The sequence below is a fragment of the Tetrao urogallus genome (assembly GCF_951394365.1).
Source record: "Tetrao urogallus genome assembly, chromosome: 6".
NCBI classification, from domain to species: Eukaryota; Metazoa; Chordata; class Aves; order Galliformes; family Phasianidae; genus Tetrao; species Tetrao urogallus.
The window spans coordinates 7004435-7019954 of NC_136819.1; the positions used below are offsets into that span (position 1 = coordinate 7004435).

The 15520-nt window shown below is 53.9% G+C and overlaps 1 protein-coding gene across 1 annotated transcript; it reads left to right on the forward strand.

Moving 5' to 3' along the window:
• Positions 1 to 648: 648 nt before the first annotated feature.
• Positions 649 to 13700, forward strand: DDB1 (damage specific DNA binding protein 1; the record flags this gene model as incomplete). The annotated part of the gene is made up of 27 exons (XM_079537697.1): positions 649 to 709; positions 1455 to 1603; positions 1687 to 1803; positions 2238 to 2459; positions 4355 to 4469; positions 4559 to 4656; positions 5648 to 5806; positions 6193 to 6276; positions 6619 to 6735; positions 7070 to 7172; positions 7304 to 7379; positions 7468 to 7576; positions 7748 to 7926; positions 8024 to 8187; positions 8273 to 8380; positions 8730 to 8937; positions 9370 to 9465; positions 9665 to 9776; positions 9973 to 10096; positions 10405 to 10569; positions 10900 to 10994; positions 11151 to 11321; positions 12298 to 12407; positions 12567 to 12736; positions 12927 to 13029; positions 13365 to 13494; positions 13617 to 13700. 27 exons carry the CDS (start codon positions 649 to 651, stop codon positions 13698 to 13700), a joined length of 3429 nt encoding a protein of 1142 aa, XP_079393823.1.
• Positions 13701 to 15520: the final 1820 nt, after the last annotated feature.

The following is a 15520-nucleotide window of genomic DNA, read 5'->3' on the forward strand; positions in this document are numbered from 1 at the left end:
GACCTGGAGGCGCAGAGGGGTGGCTGGGTGGGGGGGCTGGAGAGCTGGGTGTGCGGGTGGGGAGCAGGGTAGGAGGCTGGGAGGCTGGCTGGGGGCTACGTGCTGCCCCAGGCTCACCTCCATGACTGGGGCGTGCGCGGCACCAAGAGGACACGGGGTTCTGTCCACTGTCACCGCGCTGCAGCTCCCGCACAGCCTTCAGACCCAGGTTCAAACTCTGTTTGGAAGTGAGGGAGGGCAAGGTCCAGGCTCCCTCGGTGGGGTGGGGCGGGTCCCGCCTGGGCTGGGTGCAGCCCACATTCGGGGGCACTGCTGGGATGGCGGAGCACAGCCCCACACGCGAGGGGCAGTGCTGAGATGGGGGGGGTACGGTCCCACACAACGCGGGGCGCTGCTGGGATGGAGACCCACCGGGAAGCGCCCCTCCCTGAAGGTGAGGCCCCTCCCCGAGGTACCAGGGCCGCCCCTACACCTGCCCTCCCGTCTGCCCCTCCGCGGTCCTCCCCGGCGGGCAGAGCGGCGCGGCGCGCTAACTTCCGGTGACGTCACCGCGGCGGGCGGAAGGGGCGGTTGAGTGGCCGCGCTAGGCCGCAGCTCCCGGTGCGCGCCGCGGTTTGGTCGGTTACGGGACTCGTTGCCGTCTCTGCCATGTCGTACAATTACGTTGTGACGGCGCAGAAGCCGACGGCCGTGAATGGCTGTGTCACCGGTACCGGCGGGACGGGGCGGGGCGGGGCTCAACGTTCACGGCGGGATCTGTGCGGCCTTGCGTTTTTGGGGGGCACTGGAGGCCTCCAGAGGCACACGGAGGAGTTGCCGGGGGGGGGGGGGGTTGTGGGTAGATCGGGTCAGCGAGTGATTGGGGTGTTGTGGGGAGGTGAGATCAGTGAGGAACTGGGAGTGTTGTGGGTAGATGGTTGTGCTGAGATGGGAGGGACATTATGGAGGTCTGGAGGTGAAATGATGCTCCTGGATGGTGTTTGTGGGGAGCCCAGGTGTGCAGGGGGACCCCGGGGTTTGTGGGTGCAAGGAGGGTTCTGGGAATGTCCAGTGGTTATCCAGTGGTGGGCATTGGGGTTGATGCGGTGGAGTGAGGGGCACCAGGGTATGTGTCTGGGGTTGCCTTGAGGTTCTAGGAGAGTGTGAAGGGCTAGACGGGATATTGGGCTGCTTTTTTGACAGGAGAGATAGTAGGGAGCTTGAAGAGGGGCAGGGTGTTTCACTGGAAGCTGCTGGGCTCCAAAGGTGGAGGATAGAGCTGAGCAGAGCAGTGGGGTTTTGCTCTTCAGGGGTGCAGTGGGGAGGGGTCTTCTGTTCAGGTTTCTGGAGCTTGTGAAGCTGGTCACAGTGGGACTGGCAAGACTTTGAGTGCTGGAAGCTGAGTTTGGGCTAGGGAGGGCATCGACAGGGCCCCAGGGTTTGAAGCTGACGATCCATCTCTTTCCTTACCCCAGGACACTTCACCTCCGCAGAGGACCTGAACCTGCTGATCGCCAAGAACACACGCCTGGAGATCTATGTGGTGACAGCTGAGGGGCTGCGGCCTGTCAAGGAGGTGGGCATGTATGGCAAGACTGCCGTCATGGAGCTCTTCCGCCCCAAAGTGAGTGTGCTGGGGATGGGGGGTGGCTCCTTGCAACCTCTCAGAGCCCCTGTGACCCTCCCTCCTTCCCTCCCTTCCTGCAGGGGGAGAGCAAGGATCTGCTTTTCATCCTGACAGCCAAGTACAACGCCTGCATCCTGGAGTACAAGCAGAATGGTGACAATATTGACATTATAACCCGTGCCCATGGAAATGTGCAGGTGAGCCTTGCTACCACACCTACTCAAGTTAAAATCTTCCTGAGAGGGTTAGGGATCCATTTGTGGGTGCCAATCCTGGGGATTGGTTTTTTTTGTTGCTCATCAGTCAAACGATTTAAACGGTTTCCATCAGCTGTCAAACCAAGCTATTTTCTATCTTTTTCCAGGCTTGCTGTTAGTGAAGCTGAGCAGGGGATTATGGTCAGGAGGTGTAAGTGGGCACATCTGTCAGTGTGTGTGGAAATAAGCACTTAATCTTTGTGCTTTGTGGTTCTGCCTCGTGACATAGCGGGGTTGATATCAGCTACTTCCAGCTGGGGCCGTGGGTGATAAGAGCACTGGATTTCCATTGGGTGGGCTCTGCTCGAGTGTATCAAAGCATTTCACAGCTCGCTGCTTTTTCTCTTGCCCACCTCCGTGGATCTCCCCTTCAGGATCGCATCGGTCGTCCCTCAGAGACCGGTATCATCGGCATCATTGACCCAGAGTGCCGGATGATTGGCCTGCGGCTCTACGATGGCCTCTTCAAGGTCATCCCCCTGGACCGTGAGAACAAGGAGCTGAAGGCTTTCAACATCCGCCTGGAGGAGCTCCAAGTCATCGACGTGAAGTTCCTCTATGGCTGTCAGGCCCCAACCATCTGCTTCGTCTATCAGGTACCTTGTTCTTGATCCTGAAATCGGTGTTTCCAAGGGTCTTCCAAAGGGGTTGAAGCGTTGGCAGTGTCCTGAAGCTTGCTCAAAGCAGTGCTGTAAGAATGGGTGGGCAGAGCTAGAGATGCTTCTGGCTCCCACAGGCTTGTTTTGTAGCTGAAGGAAGCCTTCCTGGGCCAGCACAGGATGGTGGTGTGAATTCAGTTTGTTTTCACTACAGCTCTTAGTTCTCATAGAATCAAAAAATGGCCAGGGTTGGAAGGGACCTCAAGGATCATGAATCTCCAACCCCCCTGCCACATGCAGGGCCAACCTCCACATTTAATACTAGACCAAGTCCCATCCAACCTGGCCTTGAACACCTCCAGGGACGGGGCATCCACAGCCTTTCTGGGCAGCTGTTCCAGCACCTCACCACTCTCTCTGTGAAGAACTTCCCCCTGACGTCCAACCTAAATCTTCCTTTCTTCAACTTAAAACCATTTCCCCTTGTCCTGCAGTTATCTACCCTTTCAAGGAGTTGAGTCCCCCTCCTGTTTATAGGCTTCTTTTGCAATGTGGCAGCAGCACGCTCCTTCCTCAGAATCATGGAATGCTTGGGTTGGAAGAGACTTACAAGCCCGCTCAGCCCAACCACTGGTGTGGACAGGGTTGCCCAAGGTCCCATCCAGCCTGGCCTTGAGCACCTCCAGTGGTGGGGCATCAGCACAAGCTGCAGCTCTCCCTTGTCATCTGAACCAGCTTTCAGAACACGTGGCAGTGCTGTTTCTGTCTGAATGAGGAATGTATGTGTGTGGAGTCTTTATCCCCCACACCCACATCGACTTTGAGGTTTGAAATAAAGCTCAGCCCATCCTCGCTCCAGATCTATGCAGTGAGGGTGGCTGATGATGCTTTCTGGCTTTGAATTGCTTAATGGGTGAGCTCCTCAGAGCCAAGAAACCTGATGGTGGTGTGCAGCTCTGAGAAGATCTGCATATCTGCATGGATTTGATTGGTGTTGCTGCTGTCTGGGGAAACTGAGGCAGAGCACAACTGTGATTTGGCCAAAATCTTAAACTCAGTGTTAAGAGTTTAGGCAGAAGCACGAGTTTCCACTTAGTCCCCAGAGGTATCATAAAGGAAGAACTTGATCTCCGCACTTAGTCAGCAAGTGAAAAAGGTCTTGTCCCACAGGATCTGACATTTCCATGCTACAACCTGGTCTGGAAGGAAATATGTTAGTGATTTGTTCATTTTAAGCAGGTACTGTACAAATAAAGAGTAAATGAGTGCCTCTGTGTCTGTCAACTGCGTTTCATCCTTGCAGCAGGGTGAGATGTGAGTTCTGTCTGACTCATGAGGCGTTACGTAAAGCACTGGGGTTAGGCTGTCCCTGGGAGCCTGACTCTGTATGTGGAGGCGGAATGTATCCAAGCTGCTGCTTTGTCTGATTCCTTCTCAGTTTGTTAATCATTATCACGGGATTTGGATCAAGGAGAATAGCAGCGAGTGTCTGAGATAATCTTTGTGTAGGTTTGAAACCAGAGGAGGATACCACAGAGATGAGCAAGCTTATTAAAAAAAAAAAACACAACGCAAAAGGCTTAAGAACTGCTGTTGTAAGGAATAAAAAGGTCCAGAAATGCCAAAGTGGTGTTAACAGTTCCTTTGCCATTTAATGGTCCCACTTCAGCTGTAAAATGGACAGGATGTGCTCCAGCTGTGCTAGTTCCTCCTCTCCTGCACATCTGTTTCTCCTGCTGGCTTCCCCTTCTCAGTCAGCTGGCGCTGCCCTTCTTGCAGCACTGGACTGAGGAGTTCTCTGCAGGCTGTTCCTCAGCTGCACCTCAGGAGCCTCTGCTGCAGCGACATGAGGTTGTTATGTGTTGATGTGATGTTTGTGCCTCCTCTTTCAGGACCCTCAGGGTCGCCACGTCAAAACGTACGAGGTGTCCCTGCGTGAGAAGGAGTTTAACAAAGGTCCTTGGAAGCAGGAGAACGTCGAGGCCGAAGCCTCCATGGTCATTGCAGGTTAGTCCTGCTGCACGTGGTGTCTTTCCTTCCTTTTCACTCTCAATTATGCTGCACAGGTTCACTGATAAGAGTTCTCCCCTGTGCAGTGCCAGAACCTTTTGGAGGCGCAATCATCATTGGGCAGGAGTCCATTACCTATCACAATGGAGATAAATACCTGGCTATAGCTCCACCCATCATCAAGGTAACACCTCAACTGTGCATTTCCTACCCTACTCCTGCTACAGACACTACTGAAATTCCCAGATGAATGTCCTCTCTGAATCTAGCAGATTTTCAGTTGCTCGCTGGTTGAATTATTATTGCTAAAAATCCTTGCTGTGTGTAATAAATGGTGCAAGTAAGAAAGCTTTCTCATTTGAAGGCTTTTGGACCTAGTGATAGTAGGTGCTTGTCAGTCTGTTTATCTCTCCAGGACAGCTTGTGGCTTTCCAGGAGTCTGTAAGCTGGAACCTTCTACTGTGTTTGTGATGGTGGGTCTCTGTATGGCAATGACCATTGTTGTGCTGTGCTCAGAAATCCTAACCTGGGAGGGTGCTGAGCCGCTCTGGTTCAGGAATTTCATCTGTTCTTAACTTTAGCTGTAGCCTAGTAGAGCCCCTTGCAGAGATTTGGTGAGTGTCAGTGTTCTGCCCCGTGCCCAGTCTGCATTCTGGGGTCTGAGGGATATTTGTGATCCCTGTAGTGATGGCAATGCGTGCCTGCACTGGAGTACATGGCTCTGTGGAGTTCCTGGAAATGGTGCAAGAAAGCTGAAATCTTGTTAGGGCCCCAGAGAAAAAGATTAATTAGGAGGTGGTTTGGACATTGGTCCAGGCCAGAGCCTGGTTTCAGTTCAGGCAGTGAGAGATATGAACGAGCCCCTTGGAGACTCAAGTCCATGTGAGTATGTTTGGGGCACTTGTTCAAGGGGAAAAAGACTGACAGAGTTGGTGACAGAGCTTGAACCTGTGGTTTTGTCGGAGGGCTGGGCCAGTTCCCACATTCAAGTGGTGCAGGAAGCACAGATGGCACAGCTGAGGTGCTGCTCAGGGCTGAAAGAGGGCCTTAGCCGTGACCAAAAGGTCCTTTCTGGGCAAATCCGTGCAGAGGAGCGCCCTGTGCAGGATTTAGCTGTGGCTTCGTGCCTCTCTGGAGTTGTTTCAGCGGCTTCCTAACAATTCCTTCGCATGCAGCAAAGCACAATTGTGTGCCACAACCGTGTGGATCCCAACGGGTCCCGTTACTTGCTGGGGGACATGGAAGGACGTCTCTTCATGCTGCTTCTGGAGAAGGAGGAGCAAATGGATGGCACAGTCACCCTGAAGGACTTGCGTGTGGAGCTGCTTGGTGAGGTAGGACACCGCTGCACCACCTACAGCGTCCCTGCCACTTCTCACTGGGGCCAGGGGGCTCTGCAGGATGCAGGTGCTCTGCAGGTGCCAAATAGTGGAAGTAGCTTCTCTGTGGAGCACAGACTGGGTGATGTTTTTCTCTCCACAGCTGTCAGCTCTGAACTTTCAGCTGCCAGATGTGGGCAGTTCCCTGTCTGGCCACCTGATTTTTCATCTTGCACGCTATCCCTCAGAGATGTTTGGATTCTCTGTGGGTTCTCTAAAGGGATCAAATTTCCCTCCCCGTGCTTTTCTGTTACACTGCGTTTAGATGTGATCCTTGGGGAGCGTGGCAGTGCCCTTTCCATCTTCTCATGGTGGTTCACCTGCACCTTCTCAATTCCCAGACATCCATTGCAGAGTGCTTGACCTACCTGGACAACGGCGTGGTGTTTGTTGGCTCTCGGCTTGGGGATTCCCAGCTTGTGAAGGTGAGTGGTGGCATTCTCCTGGCTTAGTCCTGCGTTCAAACAGGATTTTATACGTGCTTGCTTTCATCCTGGCCTCAAGAGCGATCAAACATTGAAATGCACAGCCCAAGGATGCTGTGAGTCACCCCACTGGAGCTGTTAAAGAAGCGTGGCACTGTGGGATGTGGTTCGTGGGTACGGTGGGGATGGGTTGGAGTTGGACTTGATGATCTTAGAGGTCTTTTCCAGCCTTTATGATTCTATTAGATATGCAAATACGTAGGGAGAAGTTTTCTTTTCCCTACATTCTTTATGCTCGCTAGGCCCTTCTTGTTGGAAACTGATGGTTGTGTTTGTTCATAGCTCAACGTGGACAGCAATGAGCAAGGCTCCTATGTAGTGGCTATGGAGACCTTCACCAACCTCGGTCCTATCGTTGATATGTGTGTGGTAGACCTGGAGAGACAAGGCCAAGGGCAGGTAATGTTGGCTCCAGCTCGCCTTTCTCTGTGCTAGGGATGTCTGGTTCTGGCAGATGTGTGTGGTGTGTCCACTGAAGGAAGGGACTGTGATTCATTTATCAGGGATTTAAGGCTTGTCCTGGTGCAGGGAAGGTTTTGAGGTCTTGCTCTGGGTGGGAAGGCTCCTGTTTTCACGAGGAAGGGTTTTCTTTCCTGCGCTGGGGAAGGGTCAACAGCCAAAGAGCTTCCTTTGAGAAGCATGGATGATAAGGATCCCAACTTCCCCTGAGCCTGTCACTGCAAGGAAGCATGGGGAGGCTTCCCCAGTTGGTAAATGCCTGCTTTTCCTCCAGCTGGTCACATGCTCGGGTGCCTTTAAAGAGGGTTCACTACGGATCATCCGGAACGGCATTGGGATTCATGAGCATGCCAGCATTGACCTGCCAGGAATTAAAGGTGTGTGAGTTGGTTCATTCTTTCATATACAACCCACCAAGTGGGGACATACCTCATGGCTGAGCTGCGGGCAGGGGACTTGCACCCCCTTTTGGATTATTCACTGTGAGCGTGTGGCCTTTCTGTTGCAGGCTTGTGGCCCCTGAGGTCAGATTCTCATCGTGAGATGGACAATATGCTGGTGCTGTCCTTTGTTGGCCAGACCAGGTGAGGTGGGGTTAAGGCCATGCCAGGCTCTCAGCCTGATACAACAGGATTGGAGCATGATACAAGAGATTTTCTCTTTCCCTTCTAGGGTTCTTATGTTAAATGGAGAGGAGGTAGAAGAAACGGAGCTCACAGGATTTGTGGATGATCAGCAGACCTTCTTCTGTGGCAACGTGGCACATCAGCAGTTGATCCAGGTAACGCCCCTTCTAGAGATGCTTTTCCTGTTGTGATTCCATAGCCCTTCTTGGCTGTGGGTTATTTAGATCTCTGCTGCTCATCAGGGTAAGGTCTGCAGCGCTCCCCTGGGCTGATGGCAGACAGGAGGTGTTGTTCAGGCTCTGAGCAGAGGTATTTTCTCTCCTCAGATCACCTCTGCCTCTGTGAGACTGGTCAGTCAGGAGCCCAAAGCCCTCGTGAGCGAGTGGAAAGAGCCCAACGGGAAGAACATCAGCGTGGCTTCCTGTAACAGCAACCAGGTGGTGGTGGCTGTGGGACGAGCCCTCTACTACCTGGAGATCCGACCCCAGGAGCTCAGGCAGATCAAGTAGGTGCCCATCTCTCTTCCTGGCCCAAGGGTTCACAGCCTTGTCGCCTTCAGGCTTCCTGATTGACACTTCAATCCGATTTTTGCTTCCTGCCAGCTGCACCGAAATGGAGCATGAAGTTGCCTGCCTGGACATCACTCCTTTGGGGGACACTAATGGCATGTCCCCTTTGTGTGCCATCGGACTCTGGACTGATATCTCTGCCCGCATCCTAAAGCTTCCTTCCTTTGAACTGCTGCACAAAGAGATGCTAGGAGGAGGTAGGGCTCTCCTGGGACTGCTGGCAGCAGAGACTGACCTGGTGGAGCCACACGTGGCATCAGCCTTCTCTTCTGCTCCCTGCAGAAATTATCCCTCGCTCCATCCTGATGACAACCTTCGAGAGCAGCCATTACCTTCTGTGTGCACTGGGGGACGGTGCTCTCTTCTACTTTGGGCTCAGCCTCGAGACAGGTGACTACAGGGCCTAGCAGCTAGTGGGCTGCTTGGGAGGGTGTTTGGATTTGTGCTCAATTGCTTGTGGTACTTCTTTTTTTTTCTTCTCCCCATTCTTCTGGAGGAGATCTGTCTCTTTCCCAAGTTTTTTCAGTAGTTCCTTCTTCCTCGCTATGACAGGGTGGGGATTGGCTGTGGGCACTGTGAGTGGATTTCTCCAGGGGACTGTGAAGAAAGGAACCTGATGCTTGCATCCACTTCTTTGCTGACAGCAGGATGCATTCCTTCACGCTCATTTCCTGCCAGCATGTCACGGCCACGTAGCTCTGTGCTGCCCTGCTCCCAACCTGCTGTTCCTTTCCTGCAGGCTTGCTGAGTGACCGTAAGAAGGTGACCCTTGGCACTCAGCCCACAGTCCTGAGGACTTTCCGCTCCCTGTCCACCACCAATGTGTTCGCCTGCTCTGACCGCCCCACCGTCATCTACAGCAGCAACCACAAGCTGGTCTTCTCCAACGTCAACCTGAAGGAGGTGAACTACATGTGTCCCCTCAACTCTGATGGGTATCCTGACAGGTGAGCCCGCCCCACGGCACGGCTTGAGGGAACTTGGGACTCTGTGTTGGCACAGACTGCATGAGAATGTCCTGCTCAGGCCTGGTGGTACATCCACCTTGTCCAGAGGATGTGCCTGCCTGGCACTGACTGATCAAGGGAGGGCCTTCTTCATAGATACTCTTGCAGTGTACGACAGTCCTGGCCTGGGTACTCTCAGGGCACTCCTTAGTCCTTTGTACTGTTGGTGGATTCTCACGTGAGATGTTTGAGGTCTTAAGCATTTATGTCTCTCTCTGCGTCAGTAGCTGTAGAAACTGCCCTAATCTGACTGATGTGCAGTGCGGGAAGGGAACCTTGATCAGCAGTTTGGGGGTGAGGGGAAGAAGGGAGATTCTTGGCTTCACCACTGGCCTTGCAAGCCCTGTTGCTCACAGTTTTCCTCCTTTACAGCTTAGCATTGGCTAATAACAGCACGCTGACAATTGGCACCATTGATGAGATCCAGAAGCTGCATATCCGCACGGTTCCCCTCTATGAATCACCCAGGTGAGCTGAGAGTTTAGTTTTGGGGCCTGTGCTCTGCCATGGGGAGAGCCTACTCTGTTGTGGGCTTGGTTAGCAAGCAGGCCAAATCGATGGCTTCTTGCTGAGAGTGGTCAGTGCAAGAGAGCAGTTCTGTTCTTGTTGCCACACCTTGGAGCAGCCCGTCCCGGTATCTCTGCTCATACAGCTCTTTGTCCTGCAGGAAGATCTGCTACCAAGAGGTATCACAGTGTTTTGGTGTGCTCTCAAGTCGTATCGAGGTGCAAGATGCCAGCGGGGGCACCACTGCACTCAGACCCAGTGCCAGCACCCAGGTGAGGGGGCAGCTGCCAGCTGATGCCTGAGCTGTGTTTACTGTAGCTTCTTAGCCAAACCACAGGTTTGTGCAGGTTTTCCTGTTGCTCAGGCCTAGGGAGCTCCTCCCCACTCATCCCCCTGGTCCCCAGTTTTCTCAGCCTGCATGTACATGCCAAGTAGCACAAGGATGTGACACATCTTTCTGTGTCCCAGGCCCTGTCTAGCAGCGTGAGTACCAGCAAGCTGTTCTCCAGCAGCACAGCACCACACGAGACGTCCTTTGGAGAGGAGGTGGAGGTGCACAACCTGCTCATCATTGATCAGCACACTTTCGAAGGTACCAGCCCCATGTGCTTTCCAAATTCTGCTTGGATGTCCATCAGCATGTGGCTAAGAGCCGCACAGTCCTGTGATCTCACACGTTCCCTTCGTTGAAGTGTTTTTCCTCCATCGTCAGCCATCCAGCATCAGCCAAAGGGTGTAGGTTTGAGGTGTAGTGATTGGTGGCACAAGGCAGTGAGGGGATCACCAGACTCTGCACTTTGTTCAGTTTTAGAGCTTTTAGCTGCTCTTCCCGTGCGTGGAGGTGCTGCCTGCTGGCCCCCAAGGGACCCAGCTGTTTCTGTCTTTCCCTCTTTGCAACAGTGCTTCATGCTCACCAGTTCCTACAAAACGAATACGCCCTTAGCCTGGTCTCCTGCAAGCTTGGCAAAGACCCGAACACCTACTTCATCGTGGGTACTGCCATGGTGTATCCTGAGGAGGCAGAGCCAAAGCAGGGCCGCATCGTCGTCTTCCACTACTCTGACGGTAAGAGCAAAGGCTTCTTGTCTGGCCAAGTCCAGATGCTTGAGGGCAATCAGAGAGATCTAAGCAGGTTCTGCAGGGCTTTGTCACTCCGCTGTGGGCTGTCACAGCACGTCCTCTCCTCCCCAGCTGCCAGAGAAGCCCAGGACTCCCTCACCAGAATCGCATTCTGGGATTTGCTTTCCGTTGTCCTCCCATTCCTGCACTGCTTGCCCACAGATCCTCTGAGGCAGTGAGCAGCGTTGCTTGTAGCAGCTTGTGCAAAACCCTCCGTGGTTTGTCAGCCCTGGGAGCACAGTGCAAATAACTGGGTGTGCTGTGGATTGATTGCAGGCAAGCTGCAGAGCCTGGCTGAGAAGGAAGTGAAGGGAGCTGTGTATTCCATGGTGGAGTTCAACGGGAAGCTGTTAGCCAGCATCAACAGCACGGTAGGGCCCTCGTGAGACTGCAGCTTCCTTCCCGAGCATGTGTCAGAGCTGGGAGCTGTTCCAGCTGTGTGGCTGTCAGCTGGGTCTGTTGGCAGTGTGTCTTGGCTGGCATAGGTGTGAGTCCCAGCTCAGAGTCTCGTCCCTTCCTTCCTCCAGGTGCGCCTTTATGAGTGGACAGCCGAGAAGGAGCTGCGCACGGAGTGCAACCATTACAACAACATCATGGCTCTCTACCTGAAGACCAAAGGAGACTTCATCCTTGTGGGAGATTTGATGCGGTCGGTCCTGCTCCTTGCCTACAAGCCCATGGAAGGAAACTTTGAAGAGGTATCAGTGCTGTTGGGTATTAGATTTGCAGTTGTTTAGGTCAGAAAAGACCTTCTTATCAAGTCCAACTGTCAACTTGTCTGCTGAGTCCCGTCGCTCAGCCGTGTCCCTTAGTGTCATTTAGAATCAGAGTCATTTAGGATGAAAAAGACCTTCAAGAAACAAAAGAACTCCACTTCTCCCATCACTTCACATGCATAGAAAGATGCTGTGATTTATCAGACAGTTCCAGAGATACTGTCACATCAACACAAGGGGGGTTGACTGAACTGCAGGTGTGTCAGTTTCTGTAATGGTATCAAGCTGTTAAATGTTAGAATGAGACAACTTAGTGTTACGAGTGTTGGGGCTTCAATAGACGTATCCCTCATGGAGTTCAGTTGGTCAGAGGCACTGGGGGTCCACGCTAATTGTTCCATTAGGCTTCAGGCAAGTGGAGCAGTGCTGAAGATGGAAAATGGAGGAACCTGGCTCAGACCACCTCACCAGCCCTTTGAAGACAAGGGCGTAGGGTTGTGCTCAGACGACAGGACTACCTGGTGACATTCTTCTAGACAGACCCCTGTCTTTTTGGAGGAACAGATCCCAGGCTTTCGGGAGGCTGGGCTGTGTGTCAGCTGCTGGGAAACTGCAGGCCTGCAGTGCGTGCCAGGAGGGGGGAGCTGCCCGACGCTGTGCACTTGGGGAGGTTTATTGAGACTGGCTGCATCAGTCAGCAAATGCAGCGTAGCTGGGAGTCGGACCGGGCGCTGGGGCCATCTGTGCACCTGTGCGATTGGCTGTAGCACGGTCTGGCCTCATTTGCCCTGGCGTCATCCAAGCGCAGCTCAGGCCAGCGCCATCTTCCCAGAGGCAGTTTGTGCTATTGGCTCAGCAGAGAAGTCAGACTCTTTTGTGAGTCGTGCCTCACTCACAAATGGGGCTGCTGAGTGGGATGAAGATGCGCTTCGCTGCCCCTCCTCGTGTCCCTTTGCAGATTGCCCGGGACTTCAATCCAAACTGGATGAGCGCCGTAGAGATCCTGGACGACGACAACTTCTTGGGAGCAGAGAACGCTTTCAACCTGTTTGTGTGCCAGAAGGACAGGTGGGCTGGCAGGAAGGGAGCCGTAGCAGTACATGGCAGGAGGGATGGGGCGTGTGTTGGGCACGAAAATGGACAGAAGGATGCCCAGCTCTGAGATGGGATTTGGGGGAGCTCCCCTGCGCCCCCCGCACAGACTGAGCGGAGTGCTTTGGCTTGCAGTGCTGCCACGACTGATGAGGAGCGCCAGCACTTGCAGGAGGTGGGGCTGTCCCACTTGGGAGAGTTTGTCAATGTCTTCTGTCACGGCTCCCTGGTCATGCAGAACCTGGGCGAGACGTCCACACCAACGCAGGGCTCCGTTCTCTTCGGCACGGTCAACGGCATGATAGGTGAGGGGCAGGGAGCACCCTGGCCTGAGATTCCTTGCATTTCTTCTTCTTCTCCCCACCCTTGTCCCAGCCCTGTCAGGGAGCAGCCTCCAACTGCAGTCCTGCCCTTCTCTGCCTGCTGGCAGCTGCAGCAGTGTGGTCCTAGGGTCTGCAAGATGCTGACCTCGCACCGCCGTGTTTTCCTTTATAGGGCTGGTAACCTCGCTGTCAGAGAGCTGGTACAACCTCCTGCTGGACATGCAGAACAGGCTGAATAAAGTCATCAAGAGCGTGGGCAAGATCGAGCACTCCTTATATCCTTCTGTGGTCCAACTGGGAGCCCATGCCAGCGGGTGCTGGGGGCTGGCTTGTGAATTAAAGCACATCTTGCAGGACTTGAGGACAAACTGGGCTTTGCAGTAGTGCAAATGTTGGTTTGTCTCTGATCCCAGGAGATGGCTGTGCTTGAGGAACTGCGTGCAATAATGTCGAGTTCCCAAGATCTTCCTTGCCACACTTTTAGGGCTGTTTTCCAGACCAGTTCTGTGAGGCAGCATGGTCAGTCTGCCTCGAGCTGCCCAGCAGAGAGGTTTTTTGTCTGGACAGGGTGGGATTGATGTCACTCCATGTGGATTTGGCTCCTTGACAGTGCCACCTGGAGATCATTTCACACTGAGCGCAAGACAGAGCCAGCTACAGGCTTCATTGATGGTGACCTGATCGAAAGCTTCCTGGACATCAGCAGGCCCAAGATGCAGGAGGTGGTGGCAAACCTTCAGGTGAGGGGCGACCCCGCAGATGGGGACACTGCTCAGAAATGGAGGCTGTGCTAAACCCTAAACACACGTCCTGCTGTTTCTCCATCACCTACAGGTGTTGTCATGCTTTTCTCTCTCTGCAGATTGACGACGGCAGTGGGATGAAGAGGGAGGCCACTGTGGACGACCTGATCAAGATTGTGGAGGAGCTGACCCGCATCCACTAGCAGGATTTGGGGCTTTTTCCTGACACCTTCCTCCACGTAGAGCAAGGGGCTTCCTTCCCCTGCCTGGCTGCACTCAGCGCCGGCAGCAGCCCTTGCCTGAGGGGAGGTGCCTGAAGGAGAGCTGTTTGTTAGGGATCTGGGGGGCACCTTGCTGTTGCCAGCTTGGATTCACCAATCCTACGGACTCGACCAGTGCTGGGCGTTGCTGGTTGCTCTCCGCTGGGTGACGCACAGCACTGCCCTTGCCTGGGTTCATGCTTTGCTATTGTTTTGTTTGTTTGTTTTTCTGCTTTCGTTTTTGATTCTTTTTCGATCCATGGTGGGTTTTGTTGGGGTTTTTTTTTTTTGTTTGTTTGTTTTTGGAAGAGGAAGCAAAGCTGCCTCAAGCGTGAGGGCTGGAGGAGGCATCTGGGGCAGGTGAGATCTGTGGGCCCAGAGCATTTCTCTGCGAAGGAAGCGGAGGGGGACAGCAGAACAGCACGCTTCTCTCCCTCCACTGCACCTCTGGCTCGCTCAGGGAGGGAATTTCTGGGAAGTTCAATTCGTTTGTGGAGTTTTACCAAATAAAGTAGTCCAAACGGAATGGTGTGCCCGCTGGTGCTGCCACGCACCACTAAGCATCGCAGCTGCATGGGATTCACAGAATCACACAGAATGGCCCAGGTTGGAAGGGACCTCAAGGATCATGGAGCTCCAACCCTCCTGCCACAGGCAAGGCCAAAAACTTCCCCATTTAATACTAGACCAGTCTGCCCAGGGCCCCATCCAACCTGGCCTTGAACACCTCCAGGAACAGAGGAGCATCCACAGAGTCTCTGGGCAGCCTGTTCAGTACCTCACCACTCTCATAGTAAAGAACTTAAGGATTGCTTCAACTTAAGGATTCCTGCATTCCCTGGTGCAGCAGGGGCAGGGAGTACAAAGCTAGGAGCTGGAAGTCGGGCTCCATGCGGAATGGGGTCCTGCCCCTCCATTCTCTGCATGTTAAATAGATTAATCATTATCCTGGCCTCCATTTGGCTCTGAGCCGCTCTGGCTTGCTGCTGTCCTGATTGCTGAGCAGTTGCCAAAATGCACGTGAGGGAGCTGAGGAGTCCCCAGCTGCCCTCTTCCCCATTGGAACCCATGGGGTTAACAGAGCCCCCACAGATATTATCCCACACTTAGGAGGCTCTGCGCCACCAGAGGAGGGGAGAACGGCACAGGACCCCAGATTGGATCCTTTCTTCTTGCTATACAACTCAGGTTTTGCTCCAAAAGCTGCACGTGTGCATGCACACCATGGTCCCATGCTAGCACAAGTTTTTTTCCCTATGTTCCTCCTTTCCTGCAGCAGCTAAGAGGTGGGCAGCATCCTAAAGTCGTGTGCGTGTTTCCAGCAGCCCTGAGCTGCTGGGCAAGCCTTAGGTGTGGGAAGAATCCGATCCACCTGCAGCAGGCTGTTGTTTGGGATGGGAGAAGTTAACTGACCTTCCACAGGCACCTTTCCTTTGCTGGAGGGCTCAGGATCTGTGCTTGGCCCTTCTCCCTCCCTAAAAGCAAACCCGGCGTGGCAGGTGCCACGCTCTCAACTTCCCTCCAGCCAGCATTTGATGATGCCCCGGGGTCACGCTGCAGGGGAAGCCTGGGGCTGCAGGCAGAGGGTCACCCCAGTGCCGTGCTGCAGGGAATGCTCTTTGCTCTGCACCGTCAATCATTTACCTGCCCTTCACCTTTGCTTCAGCCCCCGGCCGGGCGCAGGGAGGTTCGGGCTGGAGGGGTTTCAGCCCCCACGGAGGCCCTCGCCGCGCCCTTCCCCACTGCACTTTGGCTCCTCTATC